Raw genomic sequence first — 22,041 nt, forward strand, 5'->3', positions numbered from 1 at the left:
AGTAAAATCTTTACCACAGATTGAACCCGAAAAAGGTTTTTCACCAGTGTGTGTTCTCATGTGTGCTTTTAAGGTTTGATTTGTTACAAAACTTTTACCACATTCTGAGCAGGAAAAAGTTTTTTCTCTAGTGTGTATTCTCATGTGTACTTTTAACCTTTGCATTATTACAAAACTTTTGCCACATTCTGAGCAGGAAAAAGGTTTTTCACCAGTATGTATTCTCATGTGTGTTTTCAAATTGTGCCAATGCGTAAAATCTTTACTGCAGATTGAACATGAAAAAGGTTTTTCTCCAGTGTGTGTTCTCATGTGTCTTTTCAAATTTTGTCTTTTAGTAAAATCTTTACTACAGATAAAACATGAAAAGGTTTTTCTCCAGTGTGTGTTCTCATGTGTCTTTTCAGACGACTTTGGTATTTAAATGTTTTGTGACGGAGAGAAGATGTGAAGTGAGTGTTGTCAGTGTGACATGTCTTATCATCTTTAGAGTCTTCATCATCAGTGTCAGGAGAGTGTGACGTTGTGTCCTCACTATCTGATAGTGGAGCTAAGAGCTTGTCTGCTTGTGATCCTCCACAGTGGTCTCCATCAGCTTCTGTTGTCATGTGTTGTGTTGAGCTGCTGCTTGGAGGCTCCCCCCCTCCCCTCTCCTCACTTTCACCTTCGACCTCATCTCCTTCACTCTTCACAGGGACACCAGTCACTGGCATCTTGGTGACATCAACCTCCTCCAGTCCTTCAAGATGCTCTCTCTGCTGACTGATGCTGTGCTCTTCCTCTTCCTCTTGAATGTGAGGGGTCAGTGGATCCACATATTCCTCTTTAAATCGGGGTGTCAGTGGGTCCTCCTCTTCCTTTTTAAAATGGGGCATCAGTAGGTATTTCTCTTCCTTCTTAATGTGGGAGGGCTGTGGCTCCTCCGTCCGCATCCTGAAGCTGCACTTCTGTTGCTCAGGGTGAAGATGTTCTTCACAGATGTCTGCAAGACAAACACACACCATGTCTGCTCAGTCACACAATGCATTCAGTACTTTTACATGCACTTAGGAAAAACAAGTTATCGTATGAACTCTCTTGAAATCTCAGTGACGCACAAACACGCTGCTCTTTACAACATTATTTACAGGAATAGAAAAACAAACCAGGACGACAGGACTTTCTACTATGGATAGACGATATGGTTTAAAATGTATTTTGCGATACATTATTTCATATAGAATTAGTAATAAAACCATTTTAAAACAGGCTACATGTCAGGTTCAAACACTGATGACATCAATTAAACAAGACAAGATGCAAAGAATCAAACAGAGACATAATTCAATTTGGATTCAATTGAGGAGAAATGTGTCGACCTCTAACTTTTTACAGTGTCACCCACGCTCTGGCGAAAGATTGTACTCCTCCTTCTTTATTTTACTTTCTTCGACCACATGACCACAGCTACTTCGAGAGGGAAGTGTGTCATAAACAGCGTTGCCTTTGGTTACGGAACAGTTCAAAAGAAAAGGTCGTAAATTAGTTCAAAAAGAGGTTCGTAAAACAGTTCAAAAAGAGGTTCGTAAAACAGTTCAAAAAGAGGTTCGTAAAACAGTTGAAAAAGGAGGTTCAAAAAAGAGGTCCCCTGGAGGGGACACTGGTTCTGCTTCCTCTTTGCTTTTGTAGTACTTGGGTCAGACAATATCTTTATGTTTGATTATAATACATGAAAGAAAACAGGAACACCTTCATCTTGCTTTCCCCAACACAGTGGAGTTTTACGAGCCTTACTCTTGGTAGGTTTCAAAGACAGCTTTTGCTTCTCACCAGTCACTCAATGCAACACAAAGTTTTTGTGATAACTTAGAAACAATTATTCTGACACTACACAGGCTCCTAATTTAGTTGCTGAAATATGCAGTCAAATATTACATAATTTCCAGAATTATTTTGTCAAATAAATTAACCAGATATTAATAGTAAATAAACAAGTACATTAATAATAATCGTTTCGACAAAATAATACAATTAGAAAAGACACAATATGTTACTGCATATGTCAACTGCCAAATTAGGAGCTTTTGTAACCCGCTTTGAATTTTTTCTATCATCAATCATATATCAAATGATGTATCGTGACATATATTGTTATTAAGATATAGATTTGAGGTCATAGCACTCATACCAAACTTTGGTTTGCCGAGTCATTTTGTTTGGCCCACCAAATATATTTATTTTTTTATAATCTTCAGATGTGTGTGTATTAAGGGTGTAACGGTACGTGTATTTGTATTGAACCGTTTCGGTACGGGGGTTCTGGTTCGGAGGTGTATCGAACAAGTTTCCACACGGACATATTAAGTAGCGCACCACACGTTGTGTCAACAATGTACACTGAGGCACAACACACAGCATGCTAACAACGACCGGGCTACTACAAAGTGTAAAAGCCAGAGCTGGAAGACCCTCCTGCATCGTTAAGATCTCCCGTTTGGGAACACTTCGGCTTTGCAGTGCGATACAACAATGGATAACATGGCTTCAACGAAGAGAAAGACGAACAAACGCAGCTCCCACTGCATTCAAGCAGCTTCTACTCTGCGACTCAGGCAGGGCTAAAGCAATAACAAATGCTGTTGGTGTTTTTACAGCAGCAGATTTAAGACCATAGTGCATTAAAAACTCGATTTTGACCCACTTCTGTGGTGGAAGAACAATGAGCCCATATATCCTCTTACTGCCAAGTTAGCCAGGCACTACCTCACCATACCTGCTACCTCCGTGTCCAGCGAAAGGGTATTTTTCACAGCTGGGGACATTGTAACTGCAAGCAGGTCTGCTCTTTCTGCAGACAAGGTGGATAAACTGATTTTTCTGGCAGAAAACATGAAAATTGATTGAAAGTCACCAGGGTTAAAGGCTGGAGGATGGGAAAAAGAAAAGTTAATATGAGGCTGAGTTGACTTGAAATTGTTTAATGCTGCACTTTTTGTATGTAGAAGAAAAGTTTTGTCATTTTATTTAATCTGAGCAACAACTTGAAGCAGTTTAATGTTGCACTTTATATGTGAGAATGTTGCACTTTATATGTAGAAAGGTGTCATGACGCGGAGTCGAACCCGCGTTACCTCAGCGGCTGGAGCTGCGTGTGCCTCTGCTGACAGTGAGCCAAGAGGCGCCTCTGCTGACAGCGCACCAAGAAGCGCCCTCGCTCGTGCTGAGGGCACCACGCCCACGCAGCAACGAGCCTACACGCTATCAATAATCAACACACCTGGACTTGATGAGAGGGAGCAGCATAAAGACCAGCAGACCCGAGGACCCTTTGCCAGAACGTCGCTAACCTTCCAGTAAGCATCACGTCTGACATTCCCTGTTTTCCCAGTGAATTTCTTGCCCTTGTTTTACTCTATCTCTCTGTTTTCCCCTGGTTCATGTCCTTTTGTATTTCCTCAGTGACTACGCTATCCTTCCTTATTTGTGCCTTGTCACTCAACTCGCATCCGGATTCCTGACTGCTCTCCTCGATCCACGACCTCCCTGCTCGGACCCAGACCACGCTGCCCTGCTCTTGCCCATGACCTCTTGCATGTCCACGACCTGCCTCTTCGCCTTGCCCTCTTGGATTACGACGAAAGATACAACCAACATTTACAGACAACAACCCTTGGTAACATTTACATATTTAATATTACACATAGTGAAGTGAAGTGAATTATATTTATATAGCGCTTTTCTCTAGTGACTCAAAGCGCTTTACATAGTGAAACCCAATATTTAAGTTACAGTTAAACCAGTGTGGGTGGCACTGGGAGCAGGTGGGTACTCATTCACTTTGAGTAGCATACACACGCCACGCATTCATCAAAGGTTTTAAATAAACCTTGTAAACCGCAGTCCTGCCCTGGTTGTTGCCTCCTTCCCTTCTCTGGTACACAACAAAAGGTTTGGTTAAGAAACCAATTCTGAGCCTTATCTTATTTAGTTTTTATTGTGTGTGTATATATATATATATATATATATATATATCTGCCTAGAGTCGGGACCCAGGGTGGTCTGTGCATCGGTTGGGGGCATCTCTGCGTTGCTGACCTGTCCATGCTCGGGATGGTCTCCGGCTGGCCCCACTATGGATTGGACTCTCACTATTATGTTAGAAACTGGCTGGCCTGGGAACGCTTTGGGATCCCCCGGGAAGAGCTGTACGAAGCGGCTGGGGAAAAGAAAGGCTGGGCATCTCTTCTTAGGCTGCTGCCCCCGCAATCCGACCTCAGATAAGCAGAAGAAGATGGACGGATGGTTGGATGGATGGAAGGATGTGTAACACAACTTGATGTTTCTTGAAAACAGCGTCCAGTAGTTGATGTTGTCGCTCCTTCTCCTCTTTTGTTGGACAAAGTTCCTCCTTGTACTCTGCTATCATTTTTTTTTTCTAACATCACACATTTTTCTTCAACAGCAGCAGTTAGTCGCTGATTCAGCAACACTCACATCATTTGTAATGTAGACATGTTCACACAATAAAAACACTTTACACTTACATTGGATCTCTGCTTTGATGTGTCGATCACTTCTGCCTCTCTTTGTTAGCAGCTAACAAGCTAAGCTAACCAGCAGGCTAGGCTAGCACGTCAAAGTGCACTCAGACTAATGTATCCGCATACAAACAATTAATAACGACGTTTACACTGTTAAACGACACACATGTGCACATGTACGTTGTAATTAAGACCTAGAAACCATAATAACCAATACAACGTCTTGTTTTGTTCTACCTCCTGTGTGACGTCATCGAGGTGTTCTCAACCGCAGAACAAATGTTGGCCAAATACGTGTTTCACTGGGACAATAGTGAGTGGTGCACACTTCCTTCAAACACGTGTTTCACTGGGACAATAGTGAGTGGTGCACACTTCCTTCAAACACGTGTTTCACTGGGACAATAGTGAGTGGTGCACACTTCCTTCAAACACGTGTTTCACTGGGACAATAGTGAGTGGTGCACACTTCCTTCAAACACGTGTTTCACTGGGACAATAGTGAGTGGTGCACACTTCCTTCAAACACGTGTTTCACTGGGACAATAGTGAGTGGTGCACACTTCCTTCGCCCGGCCACAGAAGACAAAAAAGAGTTGCTGGTGTAACAATAGGAAGAATATATTCCACTCCTCTCTTGTACACGCGGCTTATGAGGTAATATACATGATATATTTTCATATTATTTATCTTATTTACCTCATATGTTGTTCGAAGCTAACGTGCTAGCTTTAGCCCGCTAGCAGGCCTTTGTCGCAAATGCGAGCGTTTTTTTTTTGAGGAGTGTATTTTATATGTTCTATGTAAGAATTATATTGACTTATTTAATACTTTTAACAGTATTTTTGTTGTATATTACAGTCACGCTTAACATCATTAAATATTTGTTACTAGAAAGAAACGAACGTCTCGAAATTTAAGTCTGGAATAAGTCACATGGTATAATAATAATAATAATAATAATAATAATACATTTTATTTGGTATAGCGCTTTTCAGTGTACTCAAAGATGCTTTACAGGATGAAAAAATAATTACAAATATTATTATTATAATGACAGTAGAATATTATTGCAGTGGTCTATTTTGTGTTGGTGTCAACTTTATTAACAATAAATACAAATGATGTTTGCATGCACTTCTATTCCTTTGATAACATCCATCCATTTTCTACCGCTTGTCCCTATTTGGGGTTGCGAGGGGGGACAGGGGGTGTTGGAGCCTATCTCAGCTGCATTGGGTGGACATATCATGGAAATTAAATCAACTGATGTTTGTTATTATGAATACACTATTTGCACAATTGTAAGCGATTAATGCTTATTCAGTCAGACTAAAATAAATATTTAATTAAATAAATGTTAAATATGAAAAATGGCTTTAATATACTGCACACAAATTGAATATGCATCAATATTTTGTTTGTAATCAAATCATGAGGTACCCAAATATTCTAATATATATATATATATATATATATATATATATATATATATATATATATATATATATATATATATATTTATATGTATATATATATATGTATATATATATATGTATATATATATATATGTATATATATATATATATATATATATATATGTATATATATATATATTTATATATATATATATATATATATATTTATATGTATATATATATATGTATGTATATATATATATATATATATATATATATATATATATATATATATATATTAGGGCTGGGTAAGTTAATCGCACTATTTCTCCGATTAATCGCGATTAACTGCATTGTATACACAAAGCCCAATAATGAATTCAAAAGTAGTGTGTAGTGCACCTTTATTGGAATATTCTCCCACATGAACAAAAGCCCCCAAAACATTTGTTGTGCAAACACAATTTAAATCAGTCCTTGTTAAACAGTAGCAGTTAAATAGCATATTTTATGAAAATCAACTCAAAAAATGTAAATACAAACATTTAAGCTAATTGCCACTGCCAGGGTATTTAAGTTATCCTGTTTGTTATGGAAAATAAATATAATCTACATACAAATCTCTGAGCCACAATCATAACATCTGAACAGGCAATTTCTGAGGTAACAGCAGAAACATTTTTTTAATCAGGGATCTTATGTTTAAAAAAACCTATATTACAGGTAGTGGGCTGTTTTAGGGAATGTTTGATCAAATTATCTGTTCTAGCAATATCAATAATGCTGTGTTTATTCTGCGTAGTGCACTTAAAATAATTATGACCATAGGACGGCGTGGCGCAGTGGCAGAGTGGCCGTGCGCAACCCGAGGGTCACTGGTTCAAATCCCACCTAGAACCAACCTCGTCACGTCCGTTGTGTCCTGAGCAGGACACTTCACCCTTGCTCCTGATGGTTGCTGGTTGGCGCCTTGCATGGCAGCTCCCTCCATCAGTGTGTGAATGTGTGTGTGAATGGGTAAATGTGGAAGTAGTGTCAAAGCTCTTTGAGTACCTTGAAGGTAGAAAAGCGCTATACAAGTACAACCCATTTATTTATTTATTTATCATTTATCTAGGATTTGATATGATGGGAATTTTCCGATTGTTTGCTTGGTGCTTTGATAAACTGAAGGCATCATATACATGGTACTATATTGTGATGTTATGAGCCAGGGAAAAAAAGAACTACCCTACCCAGCATGCAACAGGAGTGACGAGCATGCGCGGTAGCCCGGTATAGGTTGTGTGTCGCCATGACAGCATCTTGTATGTTGTGATATGCACGCTCTGAAAGCAAACGTTAAGAACTCAGCCAACACTCCTGGTCTGCATTATTCATAAATAGACAGACAACACATATACTCCGCTGCTTCACAGGCCGCTGGATGTAGCCGGCAAAGTATTCCCATGCTAGCTACCCGGTCTAGTGAGCACGCCTCATTCAGTCCAAAACGGCCCCATCTATCCACATTCAGAATTGTCTGGCGGTCGTAAGTGATCCCGGAGTGACCACGCTGTAAGCCAGCCAGGAAATTTGCAGAATTGTCCGGTATTTTTGCCAAATGTTCCATCTTTACCAAGAGCTCCTCCACGCCGAAGCCCGTCCGGGCGTCGCCATCTTGTTAAGAAAAGGCGTTAACAAAATAAAAGCATGTAAACAACATACGCAAATGTGCGATCAAATAATTGTAGGTGTTAATAGAGTGATGAATTAACTCGTAATTAACGCATTAATTTGCCCACTCCTAATATATATATATATATATATATATATATATATTCTCACGCCAGCACATTCCTTAAGGTGTGAGTGAGGTTCAAGCAACATACTATCACACGGCCACACTCGCTGGCACTTGTTACACGTGCTTCGCTGCACTTCTGTTTCTTGTCTGTTGGGCTAAAAATGTTGCTTTTGCAGTAGGAAAAACAAGGAGAGGATATTGTGCGTAAAAGTAAAGCCAACCGACCACAGCTCTGTAGTCCTGGTCACCGTTGACGTGAGGTGGGACTATTTTGGAGGTGCACGTCAAGGTTGGCTGGTAGGTTGGTAGTGGGAGGAGCCAGTTGGCGTCACTTGATGCTGCAGCACAATGACACTTTTATACGTGCAGACTGACTTCATGCAGTCATGACGGTATTAAAATCCCAGCAGGAGGTTTTCTATAAGTTGTTACTTTTTCATCAATAATTAATGTAAATGCAAAAAACAGGATCAATGACACAATTCATAATAATCAATAACTGATGATTATTCCATGTGTAGAAGAACATCACCACAAAGTGGTGTCAGTCCACTTGGAAAATATTATATTTGATAGACTAAAAAATATTTGACACATCTGAGCTGAAGTTTGTTTGTGTTGTCTTGCGGACGTCCAACAGATGAACGCTCGTCAAGAAGAACGTCCCCTTCAGCAGCAGGAGGATCCACAGCCCCCCCACATGAAAGAGGAAGAGGAGGAAGTGTGGATCAGTCAGGAGGGAGAGTGTCCTGTAGGGCAGGAGGAGGCTGATGTCAGCAAGTTTCCACTGACTGTTGTCTCTGTGAAGACTGAAGAGCATGAAGACAAACCACCTGAGTCCTCACAGCTTCATCACAGTCCAAGTAAGCACAACATCCACATATCATCTAATACAATGTGTGTGACACATGTTCATCCGGGGGACACATTTATCACTAAAGATGAAGATATATTTGCTTTTTAACACCACCATTTAAAAATGAATGCTCATCAATCATCAACAGTGTAATTGCTGGGGTGTAACCATGTGACCTAGAGGCCGTCCTCCTTACCTCACCTGGTCAGATGAAGGCAAACATTCAATATGGCTTCTGTTTATTTACCTTTGGCAGCACATATGTCAGCATATTTCAAAGGTTTAGTGGTGAAGATAAGAGCTGTATACCAAGTACCATTTTTTTTTTTAGTACTGGTTCCTAAAGGTCTACTAAAACCCACTACTAGCCACCACACAGTCTGATAGTTTATATATCAATGATGAAATATTAACATTGCAACACATGCCAATACGGCCTTTTTAGTTTACTAAATTGAAATTTTAAATTTCCCGGGAGTTTCGTCTTAAAAACGTTGTGTTACGATGACGTCTACGCAAGACGTCACGGGTTTATAGGAAGTGTGAGCGCTGCACACACACACAGCTAAAAGTCGTCTGCTTTAACGGCATAATTACACAGTATTTTGGAGATCTGTGTTGCTGAATCTTTTGCAATTTGTTCAATTAATATTGGAGAAGTCACAGTAGAAAGATGGAGTTGGGAAGCTTTACCCTTTAGCCACACAAACACACGGTGATTCCTTGTTTAAAATTCCCGGAGGTGAAACTTTCCTATGGATCAGAGCGCGGTCAAGAGAACATGAATCACGACCACACGTCAACCAGCAGGTTTCGGTGAGATAATTGTGGTTAAAACGTCGCTTCTTACCGGAGAAAAGCTGAGCTTGTGCCATCCATAAAGCTGCCGTCAACTCCTCTGAGACACTGGCGTCAAGACACCCGTGGAGACACACCTCCGACTATCAGGTACTATTTAACTCACTAAAACAATAGCAACACAATAGAAAGATAAGGGATTTCCCAGAATTATCCTAGTAAATGTGTCTAAAAACATCTGAATCCGTCCCAATGCAATCGCGTTTTTTTTTTTCTAGTCCGTCGCTATCAATATCTTCAACCACAAATCTTTCATCCTCACTCAAATTAAAGGGGAAATTGTCGTTTTCTCCTGTCCGAATAGCACTTTTTGTTGGAGGCTCCCATTAAAATCAATGTGAATATGTGAGGAGCCCCCACACTTGTGACGTCATTGTCTGCGACTTCCGGTAGAGTCAGGGCTTTTCTCTTAGCACCGAAAGTTGCAAACTTTATCGTGGATGTTCTCTACTAAATCCTTTCAGCAAAAATATGGCAATATCGCGAAATGATCAAGTATGACACATAGAATGGACCTGCTATCCCCGTTTAAATAAGAACATCTCATTTCAGTAGGCCTTTAATTATGTGGTCCATGAAGACCGTGAAGATTCTGGACTAACGACACAACTATTTGTATTTTTAATTCCAGCTGACTGAAGTAACTATGACACGTTGTCACATTGAGTTCAGCTGCCGCTGCTACACATTACAATCGGCTTTAAATAATGACAAATAAGGAAGCAACCAAAGTTTGATGTGTGTGTTATTGAGAAGAAGATGACATAACTGCATTTCACCTTGCACTGCACACATAGTTGACTTCTTTAAGACTTCAACCTCTTCTGCAAATAGGAATGCTATTTAAAATGCCTCTTTTCCACTTTTTTATTTCCACAAATGACATGTAGTACCGACAAGAGTACCGATAAATACTGGTATCGATAAGGAATATTGATTAGGGTATCATATCCATAAATCTATAAATTTACATCCCTACTGAAGATACAAGCCAGATATTGGTCTCAAGATGGCGGCGCCCTGCTCGGCTGCGGCTGCAGAGGCTCTTGGTAGTAATAGAACATTTTGGCAAATCTACCAGTAATTTCTGTGAATTTCATGGCTGGCTTCCAGCGTGGACACTCCGTAGTAACGTAGGACCGCCAGACAATTTTGGATGTGGATGGATCGGGCAGTATTAGACCGAAAGATGCGTATACGTTGGACCTCCTCGCTATCCTGGGAATACTACGCCGGCTACATCCAGCGGCCTGTGAGGCAGCGGAGCCTAGTACCAGAGGGGACCGCAGACAGAGGAGACATAAGCGGTGTGATCAGAAACAGAAACGGAGATGCCGAGCGGGGCTAACAACAAAGCTAAAGGCTAATCCTCACAGAACGCCGCTTCCTTCCATCCTGCTCTCAAATGTCCGCTCACTGGAGAACAAACTGGACTACCTGACGCTGGATTCATATGCAATACACTGCTGCTGGAATTGTAATTTTCCTGAGGGAACTCTCCTGAAGGAATCAATAAAGTACTATTTATCAATCAATCATCAATCAATGTTTATTTATATAGCCCCAAATCACAAATGTCTCAAAGGACTGCACAAATCATTACGACTACAACATCCTCGGAAGAACCCACAAAAGGGCAAGGAAAACTCACACCCAGTGGGCAGGGAGAATTCACATTCAGTGGGACGCCAGCGACAATGCTGACTATGAGAAACCTTGGAGAGGACCTCAGATGTGGGCAACCCCCCCCCTCTAGGGGACCGAAAGCAATGGATGTCGAGCGGGTCCAACATGATACTGCGAAAGTTCAATCCACAGTGGCTCCAAGACAGCAGCGAGAGTCCCGTCCACAGGAAACCATCTCGAGCGGATCAGCAGCGTAGAGATGTCCCCAACCGATACAGGCGAGCGGTCCATCCTGGGTCCCGACGAGCGGTCCATCCTGGGTCTCGACTCTGGACAGCCAGTACTTCATCCATGGTCATCGGACCGGACCCCCTCCACAAGGGAGGGGGGGACATAGGAGAAAGAAAAGAAGCGGCAGATCAACTGGTCTAAAAAGGAGGTCTATTTAAAGGCTAGAGTATACAGATGAGTTTTAAGATGAGACTTAAATGCTTCTACTGAGGTAGCATCTCGAACTGTTACCGGGAGGGCATTCCAGAGTACTGGAGCCCGAACGGAAAACGCTCTATAGCCCGCAGACTTTTTTTGAGCTCTAGGAATCACTAATAAGCCGGAGTCTTTTGAACGCAGATTTCTTGCCGGGACATACGGTACAATACAATCGGCAAGATAGGCTGGAGCTAGACCGTGTAGTATTTTATACGTAAGTAGTAAAACCTTAAAGTCACATCTTAAGTGCACAGGAAGCCAGTGCAGGTGAGCCAGTACAGGCGTAATATGATCAAACTTTCTTGTTCTTGTCAAAAGTCTAGCAGCCGCATTTTGTACCAACTGTAATCTTTTAATGCTAGACATGGGGAGACCCGAAAATAATACGTTACAGTAATCGAGACGAGACGTAACAAACGCATGGATAATGATCTCGGCGTCTTTAGTGGACAAAATGGAGCGAATTTTAGCGATATTACGGAGATGAAAGAAGGCCGTTTTAGTAACGCTTTTAATGTGTGACTCAAAGGAGAGAGTTGGGTCGAAGATAATACCCAGATTTTTTACAGAGTCACCTTGTTTTATTATTTGGTTGTCAAATGTTAAAGTTGTATTATTAAATAGAGGTCGGTGTCTAGCAGGACCGATAATCAGCATTTCCGTTTTTTTGGCATTAAGTTGCAAAAAGTTAGCGGACATCCATTGTTTAATTTCATTAAGACACGCTTCCAACTGACTACAGTCCGGCGTGTTGGTCAGCTTTAGGGGCATGTAAAGTTGGGTGTCATCTATCTAGATGAGAGACTGCTGCGCCATATTTCTCACAGAAACGTGGCTGAAACCATTCGTCCCGGGCGAGGCAGTTAGCATCGAGGAGCTAACTATGTTTCGGTCGGATAGGAGCAGCACTCTCACTGGTAAATCCCGAGGCGGTGGTGTTTGTATATACATCAATAACAACTGGTGCAACAACGGGAAGAACGTCTCATGTCACTGCTCTCCCGATGTAGAAATATTAACTATAAAATGCAGGCCATTTTATTTACCTCGGGAATTCAGTGCTATGATCTTCACAACAGTGTACATTCCCCCCAGTGCTCACACCAAAGAAGCTTTGAATGCTTTGTGCTGCTCCATCAATGAACTGCAAACTACACATCCAGAGGAAGTTTTCATCGTCGCAGGGGATTTTAATCAAGTTTACATGAAAACAGTTTTCCCTCATTTCCATCAATATGTGAATTTTGCAACGAGGGATGGAAGCAAGCTGGACTTGGTTTATAGTAATATTAAACAGGCGTATAAAGCTGCACCACGCCCCCACCTGGGCTCCTCAGACCATCTATATGTGATGCTAATTCCTGCATACAAGCCCCTGCTGATCAGAAAGCAAGCTACAGTGAAGCAGGTGAGGACCTGGCCAGAGGGAGCAATGGAAGCATTACAAGACTGCTTCGGAACCACAGACTGGGACATGTTCAAGGCAGCCGTCACCGATAATCATAACACATGTGTGGAGAAGTATGCAAAGTCTGTGTCCGCATACATTCAGAAGTGCATGGAGGATGTCAGTGTGATCAGATTAGGGGCGGCATGGCGTAGTGGGTAGAGCGGCCGTGCCAGAAACCGGGGGTTGCAGGTTCGCTTCCCACCTATTAACATCCAAATCGCTGCCGTTGTGTCCTTGGGCAGGACACTTCACCCTTGCCCGCAGTGCCGCTCACACTGGTGAATGAATGATGAATGAATGATTGGTGGTGGTAGGAGGGGCCGTAGGCGCAAATTGGCAGCCACGCTTCCGTTGGTCTACCCCAGGGCAGCTACAGATGTAGCTTACCACCACCAGGTGTGAATGAATGATGGCTTCCCACTTCTCTGTGAGCGCTTTGAGTATCTAACAATAGAAAAGCGCGATATAAATCGAATCCATTATTATTATTATTATTATTATTATTATCAAGAACATCCCCACACGGGCCGTAGAGAAACTCTGGATGGATGAACAGTGAGGTACTGCGTGCAATGCTGAAGGCTCGGAACAAGGCGTTTAAGTCTAGCGACATGGTAGCAGTAAAAACAGCCAGAGCTAACCTGAACCGTGCCATTAAGGTTGCAAAGGTGCTCACAGTCAGAAAGTGCAGGACTTCTTCCAGAACCCCACGAACACTCGACAAATGTGGCAGGGCATACAGGTCATCATGGACTATAAAGCTGCCCCCCGTCCCTGTGACAACAGTATTAGCTTCCTAAATGACCTAAACAACTACTTTGAAAGGTTTGAGGCACTTAACACCCCTCCGGCGAGAAAATCCATCACTCCGGCTATAAAAAACACCCCTCGCTCTGATGAGCAGCCGCTCAACTTGGACACAGCAGATGTCCTGAATACCCTGAGGAAAGTGAACCCCCGGACCTGATGACATTCCGGGCCAGGTGCTTCAGGGATGTGCAGACCAGTTGGCGGGGGTTCTCACAGACATCTTCAACATCTCGCAGGGAGGTGGTGAAACATCTGGTTGACTGGTGCAGAACCAACAACCTGGTCCTGAACGTCGACAAGACCAAGGAGATCATCGTTGACTTCAGGAAGCACCAGTCCAGCCACACTTCACTCTTCATCAACGGCACAGCGGTGGAGATGGTAAGCAGCACCAAGTTCCTGGGGGTGCAGATTACTGACAATATAACCTTGTCCCTACACACCGGAGATCTTGTAAAAAGAGCTCAGCAGCGCATGCACTTTTTGCGTCGGATGTAAAGAGCACAGCTCCCTCCCCCCATTCTCAGCACATTCTACAGAGGAACTATAGAGAGCCTGCTGACCAACAGCATCTCTGTCTGGACTGGAGCCTGCAATGGCTCAGACTGGAAGTCTCTCCAGAGAGTGGTGAGGACGACGGAAAAGATTATCAGGTACCTGAGGCAGAGCAACAGCCCCAGAGCATGATTGACCCCCCACCATGCTTAACAGTAGGGATGGTGTTCTTCTCTTTGTAAGCTTCATTTTTTTCTCCTCCAGACATAACGTTGATTCATAGGCCCAAAGAGTTCCAGTTTTGTCTCATCACTCCATAGAACAGTTTCCCAAAACATTTGGGGTTTGTCCAGATGATTTTTTGGCATACTGGAGTCTATTTTCTTGTGCCTGGTAGTCAGAAGTGGGGTGCGCCTGGGAGTTTTGGCATGGAGGCCTTCATCTCGTAGTGCGCGCCTTATTGTCTGGGACGAAACCTGCGTTCCCCCCTCTGCAATGTCCTGTTGTAGTTCCTCAGTTGTTACCCGGGGGTTTTTCACCACTGTACGCACACAGCATCCTCTTTCTACCACGCCCAGGTAGTGTTTCCACTGTGCCTTTAGCTTTAAACTTGCGAATTATGCTCCCAACTGTGTCTCTTGGAATGTGTAATGTCTTTGCTATTTTCTTATATCCATATCCTTTCTTATGAAGAGAAATGACCTCCTCTCTTGACTTCTTTGACCACTCCCTGGACTTCACCATGTTGCAAATACACCATTGACCATCTACAAGAAGCTGAGCGTCAGTCTTTTTCAATCACTTTAATTGTTGCTCGTTATGGTTCTAATCACATCTACAGGTGTGTTCAACACCTGATTGAAAAGACCTTATTCAAATTCTGTTCTTAAGAGTTATGATCTGCAAGGGGTTGAATAATTTTGTCAATGAGATATTAAGAAATATGTCCTTTTTTGGTATTTTGTAAAATACAGTGTCAAGGTCAGACAAACATTCCAGGGAGACAGAACAGGATCGCTGACGGGTCTGCCAACTTGCGGCGCCCCTTGCAAAAAAGGTGAGATACATACATGTAAACAAGTGGGGGGAATGTGAGAAAAAATTAAAAATCGGTCTCAGCCTGGGCCCCTGGAGAGGGGGTCCAGACTGAGGCCAAGGGAAAAAAACAACTTATAGCCCTAGCATACATCCCTCTTTCATGTGTAAGAGGGAAACATCAAAGAAGACAAAGGACATTAAAAGAGCAGAGCTGATGCAACCAGCCACTTCTACATACAGCTATGAATAAAAAGTAAAAGAAACAAATACACTGTGGTGGCTTTTGCGGTGTCCCACGCCATTGTCTGCTGGGGTGAAGGGAGCTTGGCCAGAGACGGGAGCAGACCCAACAAAGCAACCAAGAGAGCCGACTCCACCCTCGGCCGCCGACCAAGTCTCGGCCAGTGTCCAGTCCGCATGGATGAGTGAGGATACGTCCAAGGAGACCGAGGTTTCCGATACCTGCTCATTCAGCCAAGACACTGTGAAGCTTTTCCGTCCCGGCGCTCAGTGCTAGCTCCGCAGTCCTGTCTCTTCATCTGCATCTCCTCCAGTCTCTCCAAACGGATTCTGGTGTGGCAGAAACCCAGCAGCTGGTCTCCATGGCCACAAGGCTCTCGGGAGGCGGATCCAGAAGTCCACAAAAAAGCACCGCAGAAGTCACGAAAGTGCCACCCCTTGTCACACAGTCCCAAAGGGTCCGGACCAAAAGGCATGAATATATATATATATATATATATATATATATATATATATATATATATATATATATATATATATGTATATGTATATGTATATGTATATAAACACATGAAAAGAAGAGGGAAACACTAAAGGATGACACAAGAGCACAGAGCTCCTGCCAACAGCAGCCACTACAGGGTCACCATCTTGGGGCGGGGGGGAAATGCAGCATACAAGCTACAACAACACACAAATCGTAAAAGTTTCCTAAAGGAAAATGTTCATATTTAAATAAGTAGAGTAAATAAATCATAAACAGGATTTTACAGTTTAAATGCAAATGTTGATGTTCCTCTTAGACACTGTGCTTTGTTCTCTTTCGGGTGTACAAGCAGCTGTCTTGTTTGTATGTAAGTGTTTTACAGCTGTGTTTATTTTTTTCATGAGTTTTTGTATTGCTTCCCTGATGTACCGTATGGTTTTGACATCTTGAATGTCAACGTGGGGACTGATAAAATCCTCAGAGACATTATCAGAATATATGCAGGACAAAGTGTCATGTGACTGGGTAAATCTGGACTTTTCTTAAGCATTTGTTCGTCTAACTTGTGTATTGAAGAACATTTCCCTGAGCAGCAAGAGCGGACCTCAAGGATGGAGCAGAATCAGTCACAACCCCTTATATTAAAAAGGAAATGGAGGTTCTGCAGTACCCCAAGATTAAAGAGGAAGAGGATTCAAAGCAACCCCACATTAAAGGGAAGGAGGAGCCAGATAGCTCTCACATTAAGGAGAAAAATGAATCACAGCCCTCCCTTACCTTACAGAGAAAGAGGAGTCACAGCTCCGCTCACAATAAAGAGGAAGAGTAGGACTCACTGACTTTTTGCTGCGTCAACACAGAAAAAGGTTAAGTGAAATAACTTAGATGTTAACTATCGGTCAATAATGCTTGTCTTTCTCTCAGACAGACAGGGCTTTACTGTCCGTAACACACACACACACACGCACGCACGCACACACACATCGCAAAATGAGCTAACGTTACGCTAAAAGCTAATCAGCCTTCACCTCAAGGACTGTGAGCGAGCTAAGCTACCGCCTATACCCCCAGAACGTCAAAGGGCTCATAGTGATGTTACAAGTAGTTGACTGGGAGGTGTTTATTATGATATGGGGATCGTCCGCTGCATTATGCTCACCTGCTGAACACCTTTCTGCTAACATGCACCGTCTCTCCTCTCTGCCTGCCTCTGCCGTGAGCCCTGATTCCATGCACTCTGAATACGCACTGCTGATTGGCTCTTACCGCTTTGCCTGTAACCAATCAGATGGTTGTGTGGGTGGGACAATGCTGGGGGCTGCAGAGACATAGTGACAGAGACAGAGGCAGTACGAAGCGTACCAGCTTGTTAAGACTTTAGTTTAGCACAAAATGATAATATCAATACGTCTAATGAAGTCAAATACAAATAAGGCAACCAGAGAAGTATCCTACACTTCTCTTTTGTAAAGTAAATGTGAACATGCGATATGGGCATCTACATCGACTATATGATTTGCCTGAGAAGCCGGACAGGACAAAAAAACAAAAAATGTTTTGTTTTTTTTAAGACTTTAGTTTAGGCGGTGGGTAATGTGTTGATGTTGTTAAGGTGGCCTGGCAGTATAGCTCGGTTGGTAGAGCGGCCATGCCAGCAACTTGAGGGTTCCAGGTTCAATCCCAGCTTCTGCCATCTGAGCCATTGTGTCCTTGGGCAAGACACTTTACCCACCTGCTCCCAGTGCCACCCACATTGGTTTAAATGTACACTTCCACGTGATGTAGAACAGTAGTACCACATTTTAAACATACACACACATCTAAAGAATATAAAAATAAATATATTTGGTGGGCCAAACAAAATGACTCGGGGAAACAATGTTTGGTATGGGCCATATGACTTAAAATCTATATCTTAATAACAATATATGTCACGATATATCATTTGGTATATGATTGCTAATAGAGGAATTTCCAAATGGGTTACAAAAGCTCCTAATTTGGCAGCTGACATATGCAGTAACATATTGTGTCTTTTCTAATTGTATTAATTTGGCGAAACAATTATTATTAATGTACTTGTTTATTTACTGTTAATATCTGGTTGCTTTATTTGAGAAAATAATACTGGAAATGATGAAATATTTTACTGCATATTTCATCAACTAAATTAGGAGCCTGTGTAGCCTGTTTTAAAACGGTTCTATTAATAATTCTATAAGAAATAATATATGACAGAATCAATTTTAAACCATCAACCGTCTATCCATTGTAGAAAGTCCTGTTGTGCTGGTTTGTTTTTCCTTTCCTGTAAATAATGTTGTAAAGAGCAGCGTGTTTGTGCGTCACTGAGATTTCAAGACAGTTCATACGATAACTTGTTTTTCCTAAGTGCATGTAAAAGTACTGAATGCATTGTGTGACTGAGCACAGATGGATGTTTCTAAAACGTGTTTGTCTTCTTGTGGCCTGCAGACGTCTGTGAAGAACATCTTCTCCCTGAGCAACAGAAGTGGAGCTTCAGGATGGAGCCACAGCCCTCCCACATTAAAAAGGAAAAGAAACACCCACTGATCCCCCATTTTAAAGCGGAAGAGGATGACCCACTGACCACTCACATCAAAGAGGAAGAAGAGGACTCATTGACCCCCAATTTTAAAAAGGAAGAGGAGAAGCCACTAATAACCCATTTTAAAGAGGAAGAGGGGGACCCACTGACACCCCATTTTAAAAAGGAAGCGGTGGATCCACTGAGCCCTCACATTAAAGAGGAAGAGGAGGACCAAGAGCCGCCGCACATTAAAGAGGAAGAGGAGGAAGAGGGCATCAGTCAGCCTAAATGGTTGGAGGAGTTCCCAGTGACTGGTGTCCCTGTGAAGAGTGAAGATGATGAGGTGAAAGGTGAAAGTGAGGAGAGGGGAGGGGGGGAGCCTCCAAGCAGCAGCTCAACACAACACATGACAACAGAAGCTGATGGAGACCACTGTGGAGGATCACAAGCAGACAAGCTCTTAGCTCCACTATCAGATAGTGAGGACACAACGTCACACTCTCCTGACACTGATGATGAAGACTCTAAAGATGATAAGACATGTCACACTGACAACACTCACTTCACATCTTCTCACGCTCACAAAACTTTTAAATACCAAAGTCGTCTGAAAACACACATGAGAACACACACTGGAGAAAAACCTTTTTCTTGTTCACTCTGCAGTAAAGGTTTTACACAAAGTATCAATTTGAAAGTACACATGAGAACACACACTGGAGAAAAACCTTTTTCATGTTCTATCTGTGGTAAAGATTTTACTCAGAGGCCACATTTGAAAGTACACATGACAACACACACTGGAAAAAAAACTTTTTCATGTTCTATCTGTGGTAAAGATTTTACTCAGAGGCCACATTTGAAAGTACACATGAGAACACACACTGGAGAAAAACCTTTTTCATGTTCAATCTGCGGTAAAGATTTTACTCGAAGGGAAAATTTCAAAAAGCACATGAGAATACACACTGGAGAAAAACCTTTTCCTGTTCAATCTGCAGTAAATATTTTGCGCAACGGCACTATTTGAAAGAACACGTGAGAACACACACTGGAGAAAAACCTTTTACATGTTCAGTATGTTGTAAAAGTTTTTTACAAAGTCAGCATTTGAAAAGACACATGAAAAGACACCCAGGAGAGAAAGTGTTGAGTTGCAGTGTGTGTGGTGAAAGATTGTCTTCTAAGTACCAGTGTAAGAAACACAAGTGTGCTGGTGAGAACAGCAGCAGCAAATGAAACTGCAGGATTTGAAATAAACTGTCCAGACTTTCATTTTGACCTTCTAAAAACATCAGCACATAGTTTCTAAGATTTATAGATGAGATATTTTAGATTATTACCTTTTTTCAGTCAAGTACTACACATGACAAGTGTTTTTTAAAGTTGTTCATGATTTATCCCCCTTTTTTAGAATTCCTCAAACATTATCAATTTCAGAAAACATGGGAACGTTTGGAATGTTTGGGAAAAGTTAATTATGTACATCATCCCACAGAGCTTTACTGTACATCCATCCATTTGTTCTACCACTTGTCTCTTTCATTTTATATGTATAGCATTTAATCACATACTTGTCCGCCAAAGGGTGTTGCGTTTTGGAGGAACTCCTTCTGTCAGAGTGCTGTTCACACTTCTTTTACTGCGGAAATCTACTCACAAAAACAATCCAAACAGTAGGAAACAAAAAACGATGGTGCGAAAAAGAGAAGACTAAATGTGCATTTTGGAAAAAATAACAAAAGCTACTTCTATACACAAATAAAGTCAACTTGGTTTGGAGTTACAAGACGTGCACACTACAAAACAACACCAAGATGGATGGCACTGGGAATGGCCAAGGTAGCAAAATACTCAAAGCATGGAATCAACTGGCGTGTAATGGAATCGCCGAGTGCCATCCAGCTGTCAAGGTGCTGCTTAAGTAGCACCAGGGTCAATCGGAAGCAGCTGTGCACGTCCCACAACTCCGCCCACAAAGGCAACACAGGAACTCTAGGAGGAAGGAGAAATGTAAGAACAAGGTCAACTGCACCAAAAGACGAAAACTGACTGTTGGAGCCAAATTTCCTTATTTGCTTATATTGTTTTTATTTAGTTTTCTCTGATTGATTGCTGGCTTCAGTTCATGCTGAATTTCCCTTTCTGCAGATTGCTCCGCCCACTTCCTGTTGAGAACCAGGAAGTGTTGACAGGGATGGGACTGTTGCTATGGTGTGGTTGCCATGGTAGCCTCCTTTAATTGTGTTCAGCTGGGAACACTGGGGGGTGATTGCATGGAGGACAAACAGTTTTGGAGCGTGTGGTGTGGTGTGTGGTCAGGTCTCACTGCTGTGACAATGTGCCATTCAAGCCAAGGTCAGCATACATTATGTTCTAGAACCTACTTTTCATTTCATTTTGATAGCTTGGAATAAAGGGATTGTCATATCCAAACACATTTCTACAGTACTGGACATTCAATCATCAAACTGGTCAACACAGTATCAGTATCAGTATCAGTATCAGCCCAAAGATAAGTGCTGTACAATGACAATAAAATGCCTCGTAGCCGATTATACAAATGTGATCAATTCATCTAGATATTGTCCTGCCACAGTGAATAGGTTTCCCTTTTTAAAGGGCAAATTCCTCCCAGGGTCTTTTGTCCTAATGACTGTCTGGATAAAGTGAGGAGAATATAATTCAGGAAAACAATTTATTTTACTAATAAACTAGATTAAGTAACACATTTTTACAGTTAGCTAAATTGGACAGAACACCTGCATCATCTTCTCAACAACACCCACATTCTTACAAACAACATATTTAAGAATGGTGGTGTTAAATACAAAGTGCATTCAGATACAAACAATTATTTTTGATGTTTACTCTATTAAAGGACATATATGTGCACATGTATGCACTGATTAAAAATACAGAACAATAATGCCCACGTTTAGACTTTCTCCATCAAACGCCATCTTGCTTTCTCCTCCTTTCTATTTCCAGCAGACTAGTAGAACATCTTAGGTGTATTGCTGCCCTCCACAGTCTATTAACAAAATGTCTTCCTTCTGTCCTATGGCCCACACTACAGACTTGGACACAAACAGGACAGAAAGTAAAAAGCAGCTTGAAGGAGGTCAAAACAAAATGTATGCATTCTTTCCAACGGCCGCTGGGTGGCAGCAGAGGCTCCATGTATCACCTGAAGAAACATTTGACTTCTGACCTTTCCACATTATTTCTCTCATCTTTACTGCTGGAGTTCAGCTCACTGAGGATGTAAGCTACATTTTGGTATCTTAATTATCTTTAATTATTCATAAACAGGCTTAAAACAAACCATTATTATCATTACTGCCTCATTTGTTTCACTCTCTACTAATTAAAACTATTCTAGCATAAAAACATTCAGGATGTTCATACAAAAAA

At 41.9% G+C, this 22,041-nt stretch overlaps 2 protein-coding genes across 4 annotated transcripts; one reads left to right on the top strand and one right to left on the bottom strand.

The window, feature by feature from the left end:
- Positions 1-233: 233 nt before the first annotated feature.
- LOC133546594 (uncharacterized) lies at positions 234-4,764 on the bottom strand. The gene is made up of 2 exons (XM_061892378.1): positions 4,524-4,764; positions 234-982 (listed from the first exon to the last, which is right to left on the bottom strand). The coding sequence occupies exon 2, from the start codon at positions 930-932 to the stop codon at positions 321-323; it is 612 nt and encodes a 203-aa protein (XP_061748362.1). The 5' UTR covers positions 933-982; positions 4,524-4,764; the 3' UTR covers positions 234-320.
- Positions 4,765-5,045: 281 nt separating this feature from the next.
- On the top strand, positions 5,046-21,987 carry LOC133546592 (oocyte zinc finger protein XlCOF8.4-like). Of its 3 annotated transcripts, XR_009805243.1 has the most exons (4): positions 5,046-5,177; positions 8,365-8,587; positions 18,549-20,982; positions 21,074-21,987. XR_009805243.1 is itself a non-coding variant. In XM_061892375.1 (3 exons), the coding sequence occupies exons 2-3, from the start codon at positions 8,365-8,367 to the stop codon at positions 19,652-19,654; spliced, it is 1,329 nt and encodes a 442-aa protein (XP_061748359.1). In that variant the 5' UTR covers positions 5,046-5,177; the 3' UTR covers positions 19,655-21,987. The 3 variants fall into 3 exon arrangements, 2 of the variants coding, with proteins under 2 accessions (XP_061748359.1, XP_061748360.1); XM_061892375.1 differs by having other exon boundaries at positions 18,549-21,987; XM_061892376.1 differs by lacking the exons at positions 18,549-20,982; positions 21,074-21,987 and adding an exon at positions 15,002-15,324.
- The last annotated feature ends 54 nt before the right edge of the window (positions 21,988-22,041 follow it).

The sequence above is a fragment of the Nerophis ophidion genome, unplaced genomic scaffold, assembly GCF_033978795.1.
Source record: "Nerophis ophidion isolate RoL-2023_Sa unplaced genomic scaffold, RoL_Noph_v1.0 HiC_scaffold_33, whole genome shotgun sequence".
Lineage (NCBI taxonomy): Eukaryota > Metazoa > Chordata > Actinopteri > Syngnathiformes > Syngnathidae > Nerophis > Nerophis ophidion.